Raw genomic sequence first — 15,459 nt, 5'->3', positions numbered from 1 at the left:
CACGGTTAGTAGGTAGTTATGCCTTGAGACATAACTCCATGCGTTCAAGTAAGGAAAGGATACTTTTGGGTTGACCGATGCCACGTGCTGTGTCCTGCTATCCAGTGGTGTATGCATACAGATATGTATTCGATATAGGTGTTATCTCATCTGAGCTATTTCTGTGTGCGTGAGCTGCGTTTCATGCTTGGGGCACGGGAATGGATGTGAGGCAGGAGGGTGTGGTCGAGTATCATCGACATGTAGAATTGAACTCCAACACTCGGGATATTGGTATTTGGAGAAAAGTAATACGTATATTTTGCAGCCCCAAATTTCCACAGAAGGGAAACAAAAGTGAAGGTACGGAAAGGCTTGTTTTTGATTTAATTATTCTCTTTTGCTTGTAGTCAGTGATGATGGTGAAGATGTGAATGATGAAGGCTCGCGCCTTGTCTGGTGATAGCTCTAGATTTATCTTTCTTTGTATGTGATGGGAATCAAGAGGGAAGCGAAAAAAGTAATGGCACAGGGTATTATGGGGAACAAACAACAAGGGAGAGAGAGTGAAAAGGAAGTATAATTGGGTTTCGTGTAGTAGGAAGGTTGAAGGTCGAAGTTGATGAGAAACGAGGCAGGGTTGACGAAATGAAAGATAGAAATGAAACATCGCTTGCTCGCTAGAGTACAGGGGTCAAAAAGGAAACATAGATGGGAAGACACTAAAAAAGAGAACAGACGCCTGAAACTAATTAAAAGAAATACCCCGAAGTTCCATTACCGGCAGCCCTGGTTTGCCGAGTTTCCCTGTCCCACCCATGTCCGTCCATTGCTGTCCAATGGTTGTTGTCCTTCTATATCCCAACCCAAAAAATAAATAAAAGCGAAGAGGGAAAATAATAATAATAATGAATAAGACTGAGAACTCTTGCCAATTTTGGCCGAGATGAGATGACTCTCTTTCTCGTCGTTGAATCCTGTCTTCAGTTTGGGGGCCAGCCAGCCGATGAAGAAGACAGGGCTAATCTGTGCGCGGCGGAAGAAAAAAGAAAAGCCCAGTTCAAAGGGAGAAAAACAAATTAAAGGGAAACATGGAAAATGGTAGGGTATTAAAAGTGTTGTACATGTACAGATGATTGATGCAGGAAGAGGAATAATGCAGAAAACCGAAGGCAAACGAAATACAGAAACCTGGGCTAGTACATGGGCAGGATATGCTAGAATGCTGATATACAAAAGGGATACAGAAAGGGAAAATGGAAAGAAAAGTCCATAACTCGGATGGATATAGTGGTACAAGGCAGTGGGCTAAGGCAGCAGGAGAATAAGGAGAATACTGTTTGGAGAAGCGGATTCGGAGTGAGAAGCACGTATTGCATCGACGGGAAGGACGAAGCGAGCATGCGGAAGATGAGCCGGAGTGGGATGGCTCAATTTGTTCGCCAACCCACTTGATCAAAAGGCAGTTGTGCGAAGAATTGTTTCCTTTGTTTGCCAATTGCGCCTCACTTTTCCGTCCCTGTGGAATTTAGCCGATGAAGATAAGGAATCGACCGTCGAGTTACTAAGACTTAAGGCGGTTTGTGCGGTCTTGTATTATTCCGCTTTCGCGTTCGTACCCAGAAAAGAGACTCGATCGGCTTTGTCTCAGCCTCCTGCTGGCGTAGTTGCTGCCCTCTACTTCCATCGGCTGCCTTCGAAGCCAGAACGTCTCGTCTCGTCGTAAGTGCGGCTTCCGTGGTTGTGTACGACTACTGCCGTTGGCTTCTTCGAGGCGGAATCCTTTTGCTGTTGTCCTGTAGAGATCGAGGACTTTAGTTAGTGAGTGCAGAAGTGATTAAAGGGCGCAGTGTTTTGTCTCAGAGGGGCTGCGAGTTCATATGCAAGGGCCAAGAAGCATAGAAGCATACCCTGTGCATCGCGTGAGGCATTGTGGATCTTGAGGCTTTTGCCATCTTGAGATGAAATTGCGCTGGATGAGTACGAGCTAACGACTTTGTGAGCCATTGTGGTGGTGGTGGTGGTTGTTGGTTTGGAGGAGATAGTTTCGTGGTGGGGTAAATGAAAAAGAGTTTGGTCGGGGTGGGATCGTTCGACACAGAGATAAGGGTTGTCGTGAGCAGTAAAGGTAGGAAGACCTGAGAAAGATATTGTTGTAGAAGTTGACAACGTAGGACAAGAAAGCTTCAGGGAAATATATATCAATAAGTAAGAGATCTAGTGGCTGAGGAGGTGTATGAGCCTGGCGCTGGTGAAGATGAAAAATATTGAGTTGAAGTTGGTTTGGTTATCTTATCATAGCGTAGATCTTAGAATGGAGAGAAAAATTTGGCGGGAGGGAGGAGCTTTTTATACTGGCAAATTCTGCTGTTGGTAACAGGCTGCAAAGACTGTTATTCCGTCCGCAGAAGAACTATCGCCAAAAGGAAGAGGAGTTCGTCAAAGCAAGGGATGCAATGCTCTCCACGATGCACAGCGTGACCGATCCAGGATCGCGGGGTAAGACAGGCAGCAGAGCAACAAAGAGGACAAAATTGGCAAGGCACCGAACGAAAAGCGCTTGGAAGATATTTCGGTGGCGGGAGAAGGAAATTGGGACGTGTTGGGGCTCGTGAAGAGAAAAGAATGAAGCGTCCTGTTCAGGCAGAACTTATTGGCCTGAGGAGAGCGGAAGTGGAAAGCGGCCATGGAAAGCGGCCACGGAAAGCAATCCAACTCGAGGAATGCTGCCTATCCCACTGATGCTGTCGTATGAAAAGATTCATGATAGAAGGGCTAGATTTGGCTTAGGGCGGTGCGATCAGAGCAGCTCCAGCAGGGCCTGAAATTTCGATTTGTTTGACAGCCCTGGGCACTCGAAACGGAAGAAGAGTTTCCTCAGCTAGGTGCGTCATCCTGATTCACCTTACATGAGCCTGTGAAAACCGCTATGGGAAGATCTGGTGCGCTGCTTCATGCCAGGGACGCCTCTTGGGCCTGCTTCATTGGGCCACTCGGATGCCTAAGCCAGCCAGCCGAAGCCCCAGGCAGCAGATGTTCCATTTGATCCACGCCCAGGGCTGGTTGGTATGGGCTTTGGATACCTGGTCGACAGCCTGAAATCATCACTGTTAACACCAGAACCGGTTAGCAGCGTTTTGCTTCTTACCTGCAGAACCCGGTAACAGCCCCCAGTTTATTTAGTAGTGTTGTGGAAATAATTTGCTATCCCTGATAATTGCACGGCCATCATAACGAAAGCTCGCGAATTCAGGACCTGGAGAGATTAAACAAACAAACCAAACAGTGAGCTACACAACAGGCTATGGGCAGCAGATTGGCAAATGTTTAAGCTCCATCGTCGTTGGGCTTCTGGGCATCTTCTTGAGGCAGAGAGATCCTTGAGAATCGGGGCAGGGTTAGGGCTAGGGCTCGCCCAATACGGCGTAGACTCCAGTCATATTGGGAAAAATGTCAAAATTTGCATTGTTCCACTTCTTTTTATTCGCTGTCGAAGAAATGAAGTACTGCTTGATTTGTAAATGCTCTATTACTTCCTTGTTTTACGCCTTATTCAACCGTTATACTAGTACTAGTATTTTCTACCCTCATTATTATTGGCTACATACGACTTGTTGCCGTGGATCGAGATCTCACCGACAACGCGGTGAGGGATGCAATCCTCTATGGCAACTGGTGGCTGAGTCGTGTACACTACGAGTGTGATTGCCGTTATGAACACGTGCGATCCGCTGACAAGCTTGCTATGCGAATTGCTGGCTACGACCGACGCGAGGGTGTGGGTGTCTCTGACATCCGAGGCCGAGTGAAATATAAAGAGGCTCTGTGAAGGGATCTGTTACGGTGAATGCCCAGTGTTGTGCGGAGGGCAACGGCTTATATGGCCACATCCGCGTTCAGTTGCCAACGAATCTACCCTGTTTGTCTTTTACTTTGTTTGCGAGCCATATGCAACGGGCCTCTGGTGTTTTTGTCAGCCATGAAATGCGCAGGGGCGGTTGATGTGGTCTATTATTATCCATCATTAGCAAGAATAGACACTTGGCCAGAGCCACCTTAATTTCATGTGTCTTTGTGTATCTTTGCTGCGTAAACTGGAACATTACACAGTATGCAGTACGGAGTATTGCTACGCCTATCCGCAGCCAAAAACACATTCATTTGAGAGAACAGTGGGCTTGGGAGTTAGAAATCACTGCCGCAAGCCAAGATTGGAGGGATATGTGGGGATGGAGGTATCCTGCCAGAGCTTAAGAGAGGTGCAACTGTGGCTTATCATATTCCACTTTATTCAACATGCCTGGCTGGCGAGTTCGCCACTTGATCAGTGTCAGGGCGGTATTTACCATTTTCGATGTAATTTTGCCCTGTAACAGGCGAACTGCCACATCAGAGAAGGGCGAGGTTTTGTGGCTGTCAAATCACAGCCTACCAGGTGTTCATGATTTGGGGCATCGCTTTAGTTAAGACACGGCGAGATTTAGGGGCTCCCTCCACTGAACCACCTAGCTGAACCTTTAAACCAACTCAACTAAAACCGCTGCCTTTGCTCTAACTGTAGGGATACCCTGCCTTTTGTGAAACTGAGGCGCCCGAGAACATCAAATCTTAAATCACCCAACCTTCTGCCGCTAACTACTATCGACTATGCTGGCACGCAAGGAAGTTATCCTAATGGAGAGGAAATGTCCGGGAGCTCCTCGTAGTGGATGTTTCTTGATCATGATCTGACCGCCTTTTCCCACGTCTGATGTATGTAAAACCGCAGAACTCCAGTTTGGCGTGCCGAAGAATTTGACTGGATAAAATAGTTATGTGAGCAATGTGTTCCCATGACAAACACGGCATTCGCCCAAGGTATTGAGGTTTGTTTGTCCTGTTGGCTCCTTTGGCAGGGCAAGGGAGAGGCTTAGGGATTACTTAGTGATAAACCCATGCAATGGCCGTCCATAGGACACCTCGGCTCCTTTCCATTGTTTAAAGGGCCCTTTTTTTTCTTTTCTTTTTTCTTTTCTAACTATTTCCGGCACATCTTGTAGCCACAGCCCAACATCTTGGCCTTGCACATCGCATTTCTTGCCGTGAGGCTGTACGTGGCACCTGTAGGAAGCACGCCTCTGAGCTGTCAATTCTGGACCCTAGGACTTCTTTAACTCGAGTATTTCCGCTTGTTTGTGATTCTGCTTTGACTTTCTTTCTTTCTCTTCGCCAGTTTTATCATTGATCTTTTCCCCCGTTATTCATTCACCGCCTTTCGTTCGTGGCAAGTCCAAATTCAAGGAATCTGGACCTAGGGCATCGAATCGCTCGCCTCAATGCCCGCCGGTTAGTTAGAGATTTTTTTAAAAAAGATCAGATATTAAATCCAAAAAAAGAAATTTTGGTTTTAAAAATATCAAGATGTCCTGTGTGACTGGATTTCAAGGATTATACACAAGCCTCGATATCCCCATGAGAAAAAAACTGACAGGGTCAGCAAAGCGAGAAGAGGACAAAGACAAACTGAAATGATGATGGGAAAAAGAGGCGACAAAAGCCAGGCGGAGGAGGAGGGAACGAGGCGGTGGTGCAAATGCGATATTTCCATCTGCCCTGCCACGTTCTTGACAACGACGGCGACTTGTTGGATTCCCCCCGAAACCCCCGAAGCCTTGTGATACGACCTGGATGACAGTATTCTTGTTTGTTTAATAACGATTTCAATATTTCGTCAGACGCTTCATTATGCTTCTGGTGCCATTTTGCCATTTGATCTCGCCTTGTCGAGGCATCCAATCGCAGATCTCCCATGCTGCGAGTTCTATTTGGTGATAATATACCCTTGTTATGGTAGTTTCTGACCTCATTTTGGCATTTGGTTCTAGCCTCACTGTTGTGATTCGCGGGCATTTTTGAATCAGGCTGAACGCTTATTCAAATGAATCTACCCCTATCTTTGATTTTCTGTTCGTTTTGAGATGCTATACAAGCGGGCCCACTTGCCTCGTGGACTTCCTTTGCAGTGAGGATTTCGGTTAATTGTCTCTGTAGGTCGATACGAAAGTGGTGGCATGAAATAATAGTTTTCCTTGAAACATATTTTTTGTTGCTTTGAATACATTTGCCATTCTTATCCTGAACGGGGTTTTGACTGGATAATTGGAAATAAAATGACCTTCTCTTTGAGATCATTTTTTACTTTTATTTTAAGTCGTGATTCTGAACGATGACAACAGGCTTTCAATCAATATCCCATCCTCTAGATGAAGAAATGAAATCAGCTATTAACTTATCGCCGCTTGTTTTAACGGTATTTTAGCGTCAGAATTCCAGTTGGATGTTCGCTCTGTTCTTGAATGTTGGTTGCCACATGAAAACGATTTTCGACAGATGTCAGTCAAATATTCATTGTTTGATGACCAGCAATGGCAAGACTCCTGCCTGGGATTTATTGAATTGATGAGCCACTTCGACATCCTTTCACATATGTAAAATAATATCTTATTGCTTTGTGATTTAGCCTTTTCCCACTCTGAATTGGACAGAGATAGAGTTGAAAATCCAGCCGTTCAATGATATAACAATTAAATAGTGTCACATAGGATATATCATCCCTGCTTTACCAGGACATGAAGGCTGCAGGCTTGAACACCTCCACGACTCCTTGAGTGCGATTGAGAGATTACGGATATTTTCAGCCAACTCCGAAATATTGTCGATTCATAATTCAAAAGGGCCGTGTATCGGTATTTCATCAGCACAGTCACGAAGGAGCGGATCAGCGTCATGTCCAAGGAGACGTTGGAATATTGATTCGTTCTATAAATCATGGCACAGTGAAGGGTGCGATAATGTCCTTCGTCGGTCCTACATTGGGACCCGCTCCATACCTCAGAAGGAGATTAGCAATATGCACATACCCTGCGCTCACAGCAACGATAGGAGGGTATACACAATTTTGGTTGGAGGAAGCGCCTGAGTTGACGAGTTGCTGAAAATTTTGTCCGCTGCCTTTCTCTACCTATCTGCATAGGATTAGCGGGATTGTCATATAAGCTTAGTTACCCATCGTGATCGCAGAGACTGGGATCAAAGTGCTTTGGATGGGGGATACTGACCATCAATTGCTTCAATGTGGAGCAAGAATCGCTCATTAGAGCCCACGGAGTCAAGTTCAGTTCCTCCAACAAAGAAGAATATCCACAACTTCCCTGTGCCCAGAGTGCACTACATAAATGTAGTGCTATAAATCTGGCGATGTCCTGTGTCGCGATATCGACGGCACCAGTGTCAGGAGGAGCATTGATATCGGGGCTATAATCTTCCCCACACAGCGCGCGGAGCACAGGCATGTCCCGTACTTCGAGCAAAGACGGGTCAGCCCCTAAAGAACAAATAACTTGGCCGCTTAAGCGTTCCTTCCGCTGGGCCCTGGCAGAGCAATTATCGACACAGAGGAACAACGTGGATGTCCAGCACCACAGCATTGGCTAGGACAGTCCGTCGATGCACGTCGACAGTCGAACTCCCGCATTCATAAGGGATTCTGCCATCCATTAAATATAACCTCCAGCTGCTGCCACAAAGTGCACCGGTGAATGCTGAAAGTGGAAGTATTCCTGCGAAGGAGCAACTGCGACGTTATGCTGGATTGCGGATTCCCTCGATCCTCAGCGCCAGTTAGGCCTCTCTTGATCTAATTTGAATAAATACTAGTAAGTAAAAACGGGAATAATTTGCATTGTGAACAAAAGTGCGTTGGAGAGTAACGTTTGATGCCATTGCACAACTATATTTTGGTAGGACTATGTCAAATGTTTCAGGATTTTAAATAGTTGGGTTTGTCATCGATTCGGAAGTTAATTTTATTTAGTCGCATAAATAAATATTTCGGGTGACCAAAGGAAGCTTCAAACAGCTTTTCTATCACCAGCTCTCGAATTTCAACCACCCGCTGCCCGGAGGCACAACCGACAATAGAAACTGAATAATAAGAGGGAAGAAAACAATAAATAAAAGGAATCTGATAATAACAAGGAACAATGCGCGCCCAATCCTTCGCCGCCTTTTTCTCCCTCTCCCTGTTCTCCCTTACCACCTCCGTCGTCGCTGAGCAGAACGGCCTCAAAATCGAGAAGACTCATGTCGTCGAATGCAACCGCCGCAGTGCGGTCGGTGATGTCCTCTCAATGCACTATCGCGGCACCTTAGCCTCCGACGGCTCCCAATTCGACGCCAGCTACGACCGCGGCCAGCCATTGGTGTTCACCGTTGGCAAGGGCCAAGTTATCGCAGGGTGTGTATGACATTTTAGAAGTTCTTTTATTTTTATTCTATTTCCCCTTGAAACGACATAGCGGCTAAACCGGGTGCTGCTTCTGCGTTTAGATGGGACCAAGGCCTGCTTGACATGTGCGTTGGCGACAAGCGCAAACTCACCATTAGCCCCGAGCTGGCCTACGGCGAGCGCGGCATCGGACCCATCCCTGGCGGGGCCACTTTGATCTTTGAAACAGAGCTGGTAAACATCGAAGGTACGGCAAAGGATGAGCTTTGAAGTATGCTCTTCTTCTCTTTAGCCATGTGTGCTTCTGCACCTCCAAGTAATATCTCTGTCTGTATCTTTGGATACCGCGGGTAGACAACAAGCAAGGCAAATGCTTATTCTGCGGATTTTTACGCGTTTCTGCAGGACCTGGCCTCGAAAGCAGTGGTGGTGGTAATGGTGGTAATGGTGGTACCCTGTACCTGTGGTTCCTGATATTTCTTGTGCTCGGGGGAGGATATGCCTACTGGAGACGGAATGGGTTTTGCGGGTTGTCCGGCCGCCGGGCGTAGAGCATACGCCTGCGACGTCTGCTTAAGAGCTATGTCCTCTTTCATTGGAGCAGCTATTTGCGAATTCTATATTCTACAACGATCATGATTATTCTTCTGTGATTGTTACTGTCAAACGCTTTAATGTGTATGCATCATGTACAGGTATTGCTGTATATAGCGAAATGGGTGCAAGACTCAACAACAACCCTTTAAGAAACCTCGGTTGAAACAATGTGTAAAGAAAATCCTGGACCAATTTATCTACAAAGGCCTCAGTAGAAAAAGTAGGGAAAAAAAGCGTCTAGAAGCGCTATTGCGTGATCAATCCATTGCCTCCAAACTTCCGCCTCCACCGCCTACTTCATAGCCTTCGCTCACCAGTATTCCAACCATACATTCCGCCAACATCCCATCCCAATTAACCCACGGATGAATCTCCGTAAAAAGCTTCTCGGAATCCCTCCCTGCCCCGCGAAGTATCTCTCCCTTCCCGCCCGGATGGAACGGGAGGTAGGGAGTTATGTTGTAAACTTTACCCATGTAGGATGTCCATGCGTCTCGCCCTTTCCTTCCATTATGCGCCTTCAATATCGACGGCGTTACACGAATGAGTGTCGGTGGAAGATTTTCCCCTCGCAACTTATGGTTGGGCTGGGAAGTTAATGCTGCCCAGTCGAGAGGTGAGCGGCCTGGTTCAAGTGCCACTTGGCGAGATGGCTGTGGTTTGCCTTGGACTTGGATTGGCGCGAGTGTGCTAGATGTGAGGCCTCGTGGTAGGGGCCCACGGAGGGTAGAGGCCGCGGATGGTGGAGGACGGAGTGGGGTGTTTAAAGAAGGTCGTGGAGGAGGTAACATGGTACCAGTCCTGGATGCTATGGATGCATTTTGGTTTTGGTTTCTTGGTGTCGGCGGGGGTAGTGGGCGCGTAAGAGTAGTTTTTTTGGAGGCATTGCTCGTCGTGGGGGATGGTGAGGGTTGGCTGGGAGTAGTTGAGAATGGGGGACGATTTTGCGAGAGGCTTATGGTATTGCTGGAGTTCAACGAGATATCTAGTCTTTCATCGACCACAGCGGGGCTTTCTAAATTGAAAGTTGGCACGTCCACTAACGGTAGCTGCTCCGGAGTTGCTTTTGGAGTTGAGTCTTCGAGTTGCGAATCTGATCGGTGTTCACCATCCTTCGATGCCTCCCCATCCAACCCAGAAGCTTCCGATCGAATAGGTTGTGGGGCTTGTGATGAAGGAATATCCGGTGTAGCGGGTCTAATTCGAAGCAAATTGTACAACGGAGCAAGGCTCCACGTTCCTAGAGGATGCTTGAATAGCAAAAACGAGACCGAGATAACAAATGTCCCTAGACTTATCCAACCCATGGAAATGTTGCTATTAAAGAGGAACGTGGATTCCTTGTTGAGATGGACAGCAAAGAAAATTCAATTGCATCATCTTTTTCGAGGTTAGTGATTCATAGTCACGTGGTAAGGTGGGTAATGTGCATTGAAAAGTTCAGTGTTCTCTTCAAGTATGATTATGATTATAATTATGTATATTCGCTATTCTGAATTTTTTTTCTGACATAAAATGAAATCTAGCATTCTTGTAGATGCATATGCACGAGCCCTTATCGTTTTGAAACAGTTCTTGGATGAGAAACGTTGAAGGATCTAACCAGGGGAAAGGAAATAATAAATAATGCAAACTGTTCACAGTTAATTGAACACCGCATATAACCTATGGAATAATTTCAAAAGGAAGAGAGCAAACAAAAACAAATCTGGCGAACTAATAGCTCATGATAGGAAGCAAAAATTTCCTCCAAACACAAACTTGACTTCAAGATAATTACAATTTTCCGCCAGTATCACAATATACTATACTATAAACTATCATATTCGCTCTTAAGTAGCTAACCCCGAATATCAAAAATCCTCGCGCTAAAACTCACGGTTCTCCTAATTGTCGGAGACTGCCTGACACCGGTCAGTAACCATGTGTTCTCTGTGGCAAAATAAACCATCCTCTAATATGCTACAGAAAAAGCAGGCATAAAGAAGCTGGGTCGCAAAAGGAACGCAGATAGCAAAGCGAGGACTTGTTGTTCGGTTTCACAATCCAGACCCCGAAAAAAAGTTGTCAACAGCCACGAAGTGAAGGGTTTGAAAAGGGTCGAGTTTTATGGCAACGGAGACATGAGCCACACAGGTCAGACCTTGTGGGTTTTCACATCTCAGCTCAGAAAAGCCTTCAAACCGCCTCTTCCCGAGTATAGTCGGCTACAGCGATCGATTAGACTGAACGAGGATAAAATCCATATATTCGGGTAACCTCGGCCAGGTAATAAAAAGACCAATGTCAAGAAAACGAAGCTGGTTTCATGCCGTTAAATGCTTCCTTGATCAATTTCAGACGTCAAAAGAATAGATCACCAGTTCCGGCAGCTAAGTAAAAGCCGCTGGATTAGGCCATCTGTTCAAGGGACCCAAAGTTTGCCACGGCCTCGAGTCGAGCCGCGAAGCGGGATGCCGCGAGGAGCTCCACGGCGCTGCCCGCGCGGGCTGGAACCAGAAAATGCTCGCGGAAGACTTTCGTTTGAGGAAGTGATTTCCGCCGGGGGGCTCGTCCTCGTAGTGCCAAAATTGCGACTAAATGAATTAGGGTCGATGGGAGTTGACGGAACTTCAACAATCGCCTCAGGAGTGATTTGACTTTTTGTTTTGACGTTACCACCATTCATATTGGTACTAGCAACCCGATTACTCGCAGCTGATTTATGAGTGGCTGGGCGTTTAATTGTTGTGCCACGAGAGGCGGATTTCCCTGGCCCACGGGGAACAAATACAAGCACGTCCTCATCACTCTCGTCCTCGTATGAAAGTAGCCGCTCGGGTTCCACAGATTGGTTCCTTTCAATGTATTTGCAGTGGTTTTTGAACTCTTTTTCCTCGTAGATGATGGCGGTACGCAACTGGTGGATATTTTTTGTGGTAATGCCAAATTTCTGGGCCCATGTCTGTGTGGTTAGATCATTAGTAATAAGAATGCATCTGTTTACCCCTGGCGTTGCGCCAGGTTGGCAGTGTAGGCGCCAGAGGACTGCACTAAGTAGTGGTTTGATGGTCGCTGGCACTGACGGGATAACAGATCCAGAGGCAGAGCGGCGGTGTGAATTTACGGAGCCCTTGACATTCGATTTAGGCGAAGGAGCCGCAGCAAGATTAGCAGCCATGTATTTGGGACTTGTGTGCGAACTTCCCGAGACAAGGGACGCAGCATTGCTGCCAGTCCCGCCAGAAATTACGGACACCGCGTCAGGTTCCTTCTTGAAATTAAGTTTGCTTAGGAGCAATTGTGACATCTCATTAGGATTTGCAGTCTCCGTATGCTCGGTTTCGGCCTCTCCGTTCTTCATGTCCTTGTGTGGAGCCTTTTCATCGCTGTCGGCATCACCCTCCGAGTGATCTTCAACGTCCTCTTCGAATTCTGGAAGAAAGTACTTTTCTGCTGCTTCCCATGTTTCGAACAGCTCCATAGGACCCTGAAGTGCAATCCTCGAGGATGGGATCTCATGTTTGCCAGATGTGACCCGATCGAGGAAGCGAACGGCTTCCCTGGCATTCATGCCGATCTGAGAGCCAGATCGCTTCAAAGCCCGGAGACGTTCAAGGGCTAGTGGATGTTAGCAACAAGATGTAGAGGTTAAATAGATAATAACCTGGAAAGCCGCCGGGACATACTGTAGAGTGGAACGATGAGAGTGATGGCGCCGGATGAAGTCCATTTCTTGATTTCGCTGATATTAGTAGTAAGGGCGGTATCGTCAACGACGCAGCGAAAAATTTTTCGGCCGGCCGACATGCCGTCTATTATATGGCTCTTCTCCGAAAGGTTTAGGGTGTATTAAAAGGTTTTATTTTTGTATGGTTGTGCACTTTGGTCTTTTAATATATCATATATCACGAAGTATTCATGAACTTTGTATTAACTGTTACGCAGGATGATTCAGTTAGCAAACACATACTGAGTCCAATATGATACTCGACCAATCCTCGATCGGAACTAGAAGTACAGCACGATAATTTTGGAGAAAAGAGTACTGCAAATTGAAGAAGTGAAGGAGAGAAAAATCATACTGACCGCAAGAAATATAGCCACAGAAGGCAGTTGCAGGAAGCATTTTCGCTTTTCTAGAAAACGAGTTGGGCACAGGAAGATTCGTGAGAAGGTATCACACTGGCCCGGGTATCGCTGCGCGTATGGACAGAGCAGCGCGGTGAATGCCGGACATTTGATGGCCGCTGCTGGTGGTGGATGTGACGAAGATGAGGACGAGGAGACTGGATTGAGGGGATCTTGTCATGCTCGCTGACTAAGCTCCTGGCCAAGGTTGGCTCACAAAATTCCAGGCATAAAAGGTTAGTCAGAAAGCCTACTGAGCGATCCTAATTACTTGGTCCTAATTATTAGGAATAGGGTTTTATCTTGTCGCTAAGCTACGGAAAGAAGCGCTGGTATGGCCACAGCCGTCAAATTCGAAGAATAGAACAGAATAACTCTGCTATAGTCTTATAAGGTATATGAAGGCTCAGGGAGAGTTACAGTTAGGAGTCAGGAAGTCGGGGAAGTAGTTTAAACGGGAGAGAATGAACGGAGACAATTGTATCAAAAGACAGCAATGGAATACAAACGACAATCATGAATGAAGTTTTCATGAACACACATTTCGTGATACATGCAAGTCCAGCTCCCCGTACGGCCTGGTTACCTCTGACGGATCTCATGACTTTTGAATCAGGCCACTAGCCTCCGTCACTCTTTGAGCCCATTCCCTACGCAGATGTCAGTTCTGAGTCCGAACTCGAACACGGTGTAGTATGTATATGTACTCACGTCCAGCTCCCATCGTATATTCGCCTATTTCCAGGTGCGGTGTCGTCGGCCTCTTTCAAAGCAAGCTCGATAATGGCAGCTGTCACGCCGGTTCCACAGCTGCTGACAGTTGGTTCAGCCGGATTAATTCCCCTAGCCTCAAATATTTTGCGCAGCTCTGATGCCGGAAGCAATGCTTTGGTGTTGGCATCAAGGAGCTCCGAGAAGGGTAAGTTCGTAGAACCGGGCATATGGCCTGACGGGAGGCCAGGGCGGGGCTCGTTGTCTTTCCCCGTAAATCTGCCCGCCGATCTGGCATCAAGAATGTGGATACCCTCCGAAGACTCCTTGCCATGGCTCTCGGCAATTTCTTTCATCTCCGTGAAATGCACAACCATTCTTGGATTGAAATCGCCCACAGTGTAGTTAGATCGCTCTTCAGGGGAAACATCTCCAGACTCAGTTGGATATCCTTCCTGGACCCATATTTTGAAATTGTTAAGGACATGGACATTGCTGTGCCCAAACACCCTCAATGTCCAGCCCACCCGAGGCGCACTGAAGAGTCCTACCTCCTCGGAGTCATATACCACAATTTGATCATCTCTGCAAATTCCCAGAGACTGCATAGCTTCTTGAAAACTTTCTTTGCTAGGCAACATGTGTGGATACGGGGAATCGTGATCCTTCACCGCATCAATGTCGAAGAAGCGGGCATGTGGGATGCGGCACTTTTTGAAGGCCTCAATACCCGTACGTTTCGCGGGATCATTGGGCATGAACCAGGTGGCACACAGCGGGATCACCCGCGGTGAGGTAGATATTTTGGTCCTCACATTTTTTTTAAGCGCATCATTGAGCTCCTTGGGCGTGACGAGATAGGATGAAAGGGAGATCGAGCGTCGCTGTGGGGAATGGGTGGATGTGGTAGAGGTAGACCTGTTGCGAGGAATCCTGGATGAGAAACCAAATGAACGAAGAGCTGCAAGAGCCATTTGCGGTAGATGGGAGTCTCTAAGCTGGGTTGTGTCGTGCATTTACATAACTGAAATTGATTCTTCTCGGAGGGTGAAAGGGAACTGGCAAAGCATCGTCAATGGGGAGAGGTAAAAGGTGTAACAAACACCTTGGAAACTCGTTGCTGCGAGACGCTAGTAAATAATTTAACTCTAAAGTCAACTTACAAGTTCTTACAACATACTAATAGAGTAGGGATCATTCTGGCCCTCTTGTGACAAAATGTGCCTAAAATTTAGGTGATCATGCGAACTAGTTAAGGAATGCTTTATTATTCTAGACCTCGTCCCTCAGTCTTGGGATGGAACTCTTTGTTACTGGTTACTGGTTACTGATAATTGAATTTTCATGTCGACTTTTGGACTGTGCAAGATCTTTTGTTCCAGCTCCCTATCACCCCTAAATTACGTAGTTATGATATGTTCTTGGCTGATTTTTAATTAAACAATACCATCTTCATGCTCTGCTTATCTCTGCCTATAATTTTCTCCGTAATAGTTACGATCAGATCCACTTGGATGCTCAATGATATGCCCAAGCCTTAAGAAAACGATTCGTTACCGCTTAGTCACCATGTGACTCGTGACGCGAACCGTCAATGGAATGTTTGATAACAGCCTGAGAACAGAACTCTTCAACTAGGACAGAGGATATCGCCTTATGTAAATGGGGCAACTGGTTCTAGATTAGATTAGGAGTATGTGTGGATGTAGGGTAGAGCTATGTTTCTACCTGCCCTTCTGCGGCTCTCCATTGATAGAAACATCGTTGCTAACGGAAGCGCAGCAGGTTTATCTCCC

General features: G+C 46.6%; 6 protein-coding genes across 6 annotated transcripts; 1 reads left to right on the top strand and 5 right to left on the bottom strand.

Annotated features, from left to right (window-relative positions):
• Positions 1 to 1,543: 1,543 nt before the first annotated feature.
• Positions 1,544 to 1,986, bottom strand: HCAG_07974 (predicted protein; the record flags this gene model as incomplete). The annotated part of the gene is made up of 2 exons (XM_001536815.1): positions 1,544 to 1,767; positions 1,890 to 1,986. The coding sequence occupies 2 exons, from the start codon at positions 1,984 to 1,986 to the stop codon at positions 1,544 to 1,546; spliced, it is 321 nt and encodes a 106-aa protein (XP_001536865.1).
• A 945-nt stretch (positions 1,987 to 2,931) lies between these two features.
• On the bottom strand, positions 2,932 to 5,868 carry HCAG_07973 (predicted protein; the record flags this gene model as incomplete). The annotated part of the gene is made up of 9 exons (XM_001536814.1): positions 2,932 to 3,086; positions 3,259 to 3,281; positions 3,588 to 3,767; positions 3,896 to 3,987; positions 4,326 to 4,346; positions 4,712 to 4,777; positions 4,998 to 5,079; positions 5,228 to 5,269; positions 5,483 to 5,868. 9 exons carry the CDS (start codon positions 5,866 to 5,868, stop codon positions 2,932 to 2,934), a joined length of 1,047 nt encoding a protein of 348 aa, XP_001536864.1.
• Positions 5,869 to 8,000: 2,132 nt separating this feature from the next.
• HCAG_07972 (FK506-binding protein) lies at positions 8,001 to 8,515 on the top strand (the record flags this gene model as incomplete). Its single annotated transcript, XM_001536813.1, has 2 exons — positions 8,001 to 8,254; positions 8,347 to 8,515. 2 exons carry the CDS (start codon positions 8,001 to 8,003, stop codon positions 8,513 to 8,515), a joined length of 423 nt encoding a protein of 140 aa, XP_001536863.1.
• A 584-nt stretch (positions 8,516 to 9,099) lies between these two features.
• Positions 9,100 to 9,633, bottom strand: HCAG_07971 (hypothetical protein; the record flags this gene model as incomplete). Its single annotated transcript, XM_001536812.1, has 1 exon — positions 9,100 to 9,633. The coding sequence occupies one exon, from the start codon at positions 9,631 to 9,633 to the stop codon at positions 9,100 to 9,102; it is 534 nt and encodes a 177-aa protein (XP_001536862.1).
• A 1,613-nt stretch (positions 9,634 to 11,246) lies between these two features.
• On the bottom strand, positions 11,247 to 12,631 carry HCAG_07970 (conserved hypothetical protein; the record flags this gene model as incomplete). The annotated part of the gene is made up of 3 exons (XM_001536811.1): positions 11,247 to 11,786; positions 11,829 to 12,442; positions 12,511 to 12,631. 3 exons carry the CDS (start codon positions 12,629 to 12,631, stop codon positions 11,247 to 11,249), a joined length of 1,275 nt encoding a protein of 424 aa, XP_001536861.1.
• Positions 12,632 to 13,550: 919 nt separating this feature from the next.
• Positions 13,551 to 14,861, bottom strand: HCAG_07969 (conserved hypothetical protein; the record flags this gene model as incomplete). Its single annotated transcript, XM_001536810.1, has 3 exons — positions 13,551 to 13,602; positions 13,664 to 14,656; positions 14,827 to 14,861. 3 exons carry the CDS (start codon positions 14,859 to 14,861, stop codon positions 13,551 to 13,553), a joined length of 1,080 nt encoding a protein of 359 aa, XP_001536860.1.
• Between the last annotated feature and the right edge of the window lie 598 nt (positions 14,862 to 15,459).

The sequence above is a fragment of the Histoplasma capsulatum genome, genomic scaffold (genome assembly GCF_000149585.1).
Source record: "Histoplasma capsulatum NAm1 scaffold_10 genomic scaffold, whole genome shotgun sequence".
NCBI lineage: Eukaryota > Fungi > Ascomycota > Eurotiomycetes > Onygenales > Ajellomycetaceae > Histoplasma > Histoplasma mississippiense.
This window is presented reverse-complemented; position numbering and strand designations above follow the sequence as displayed.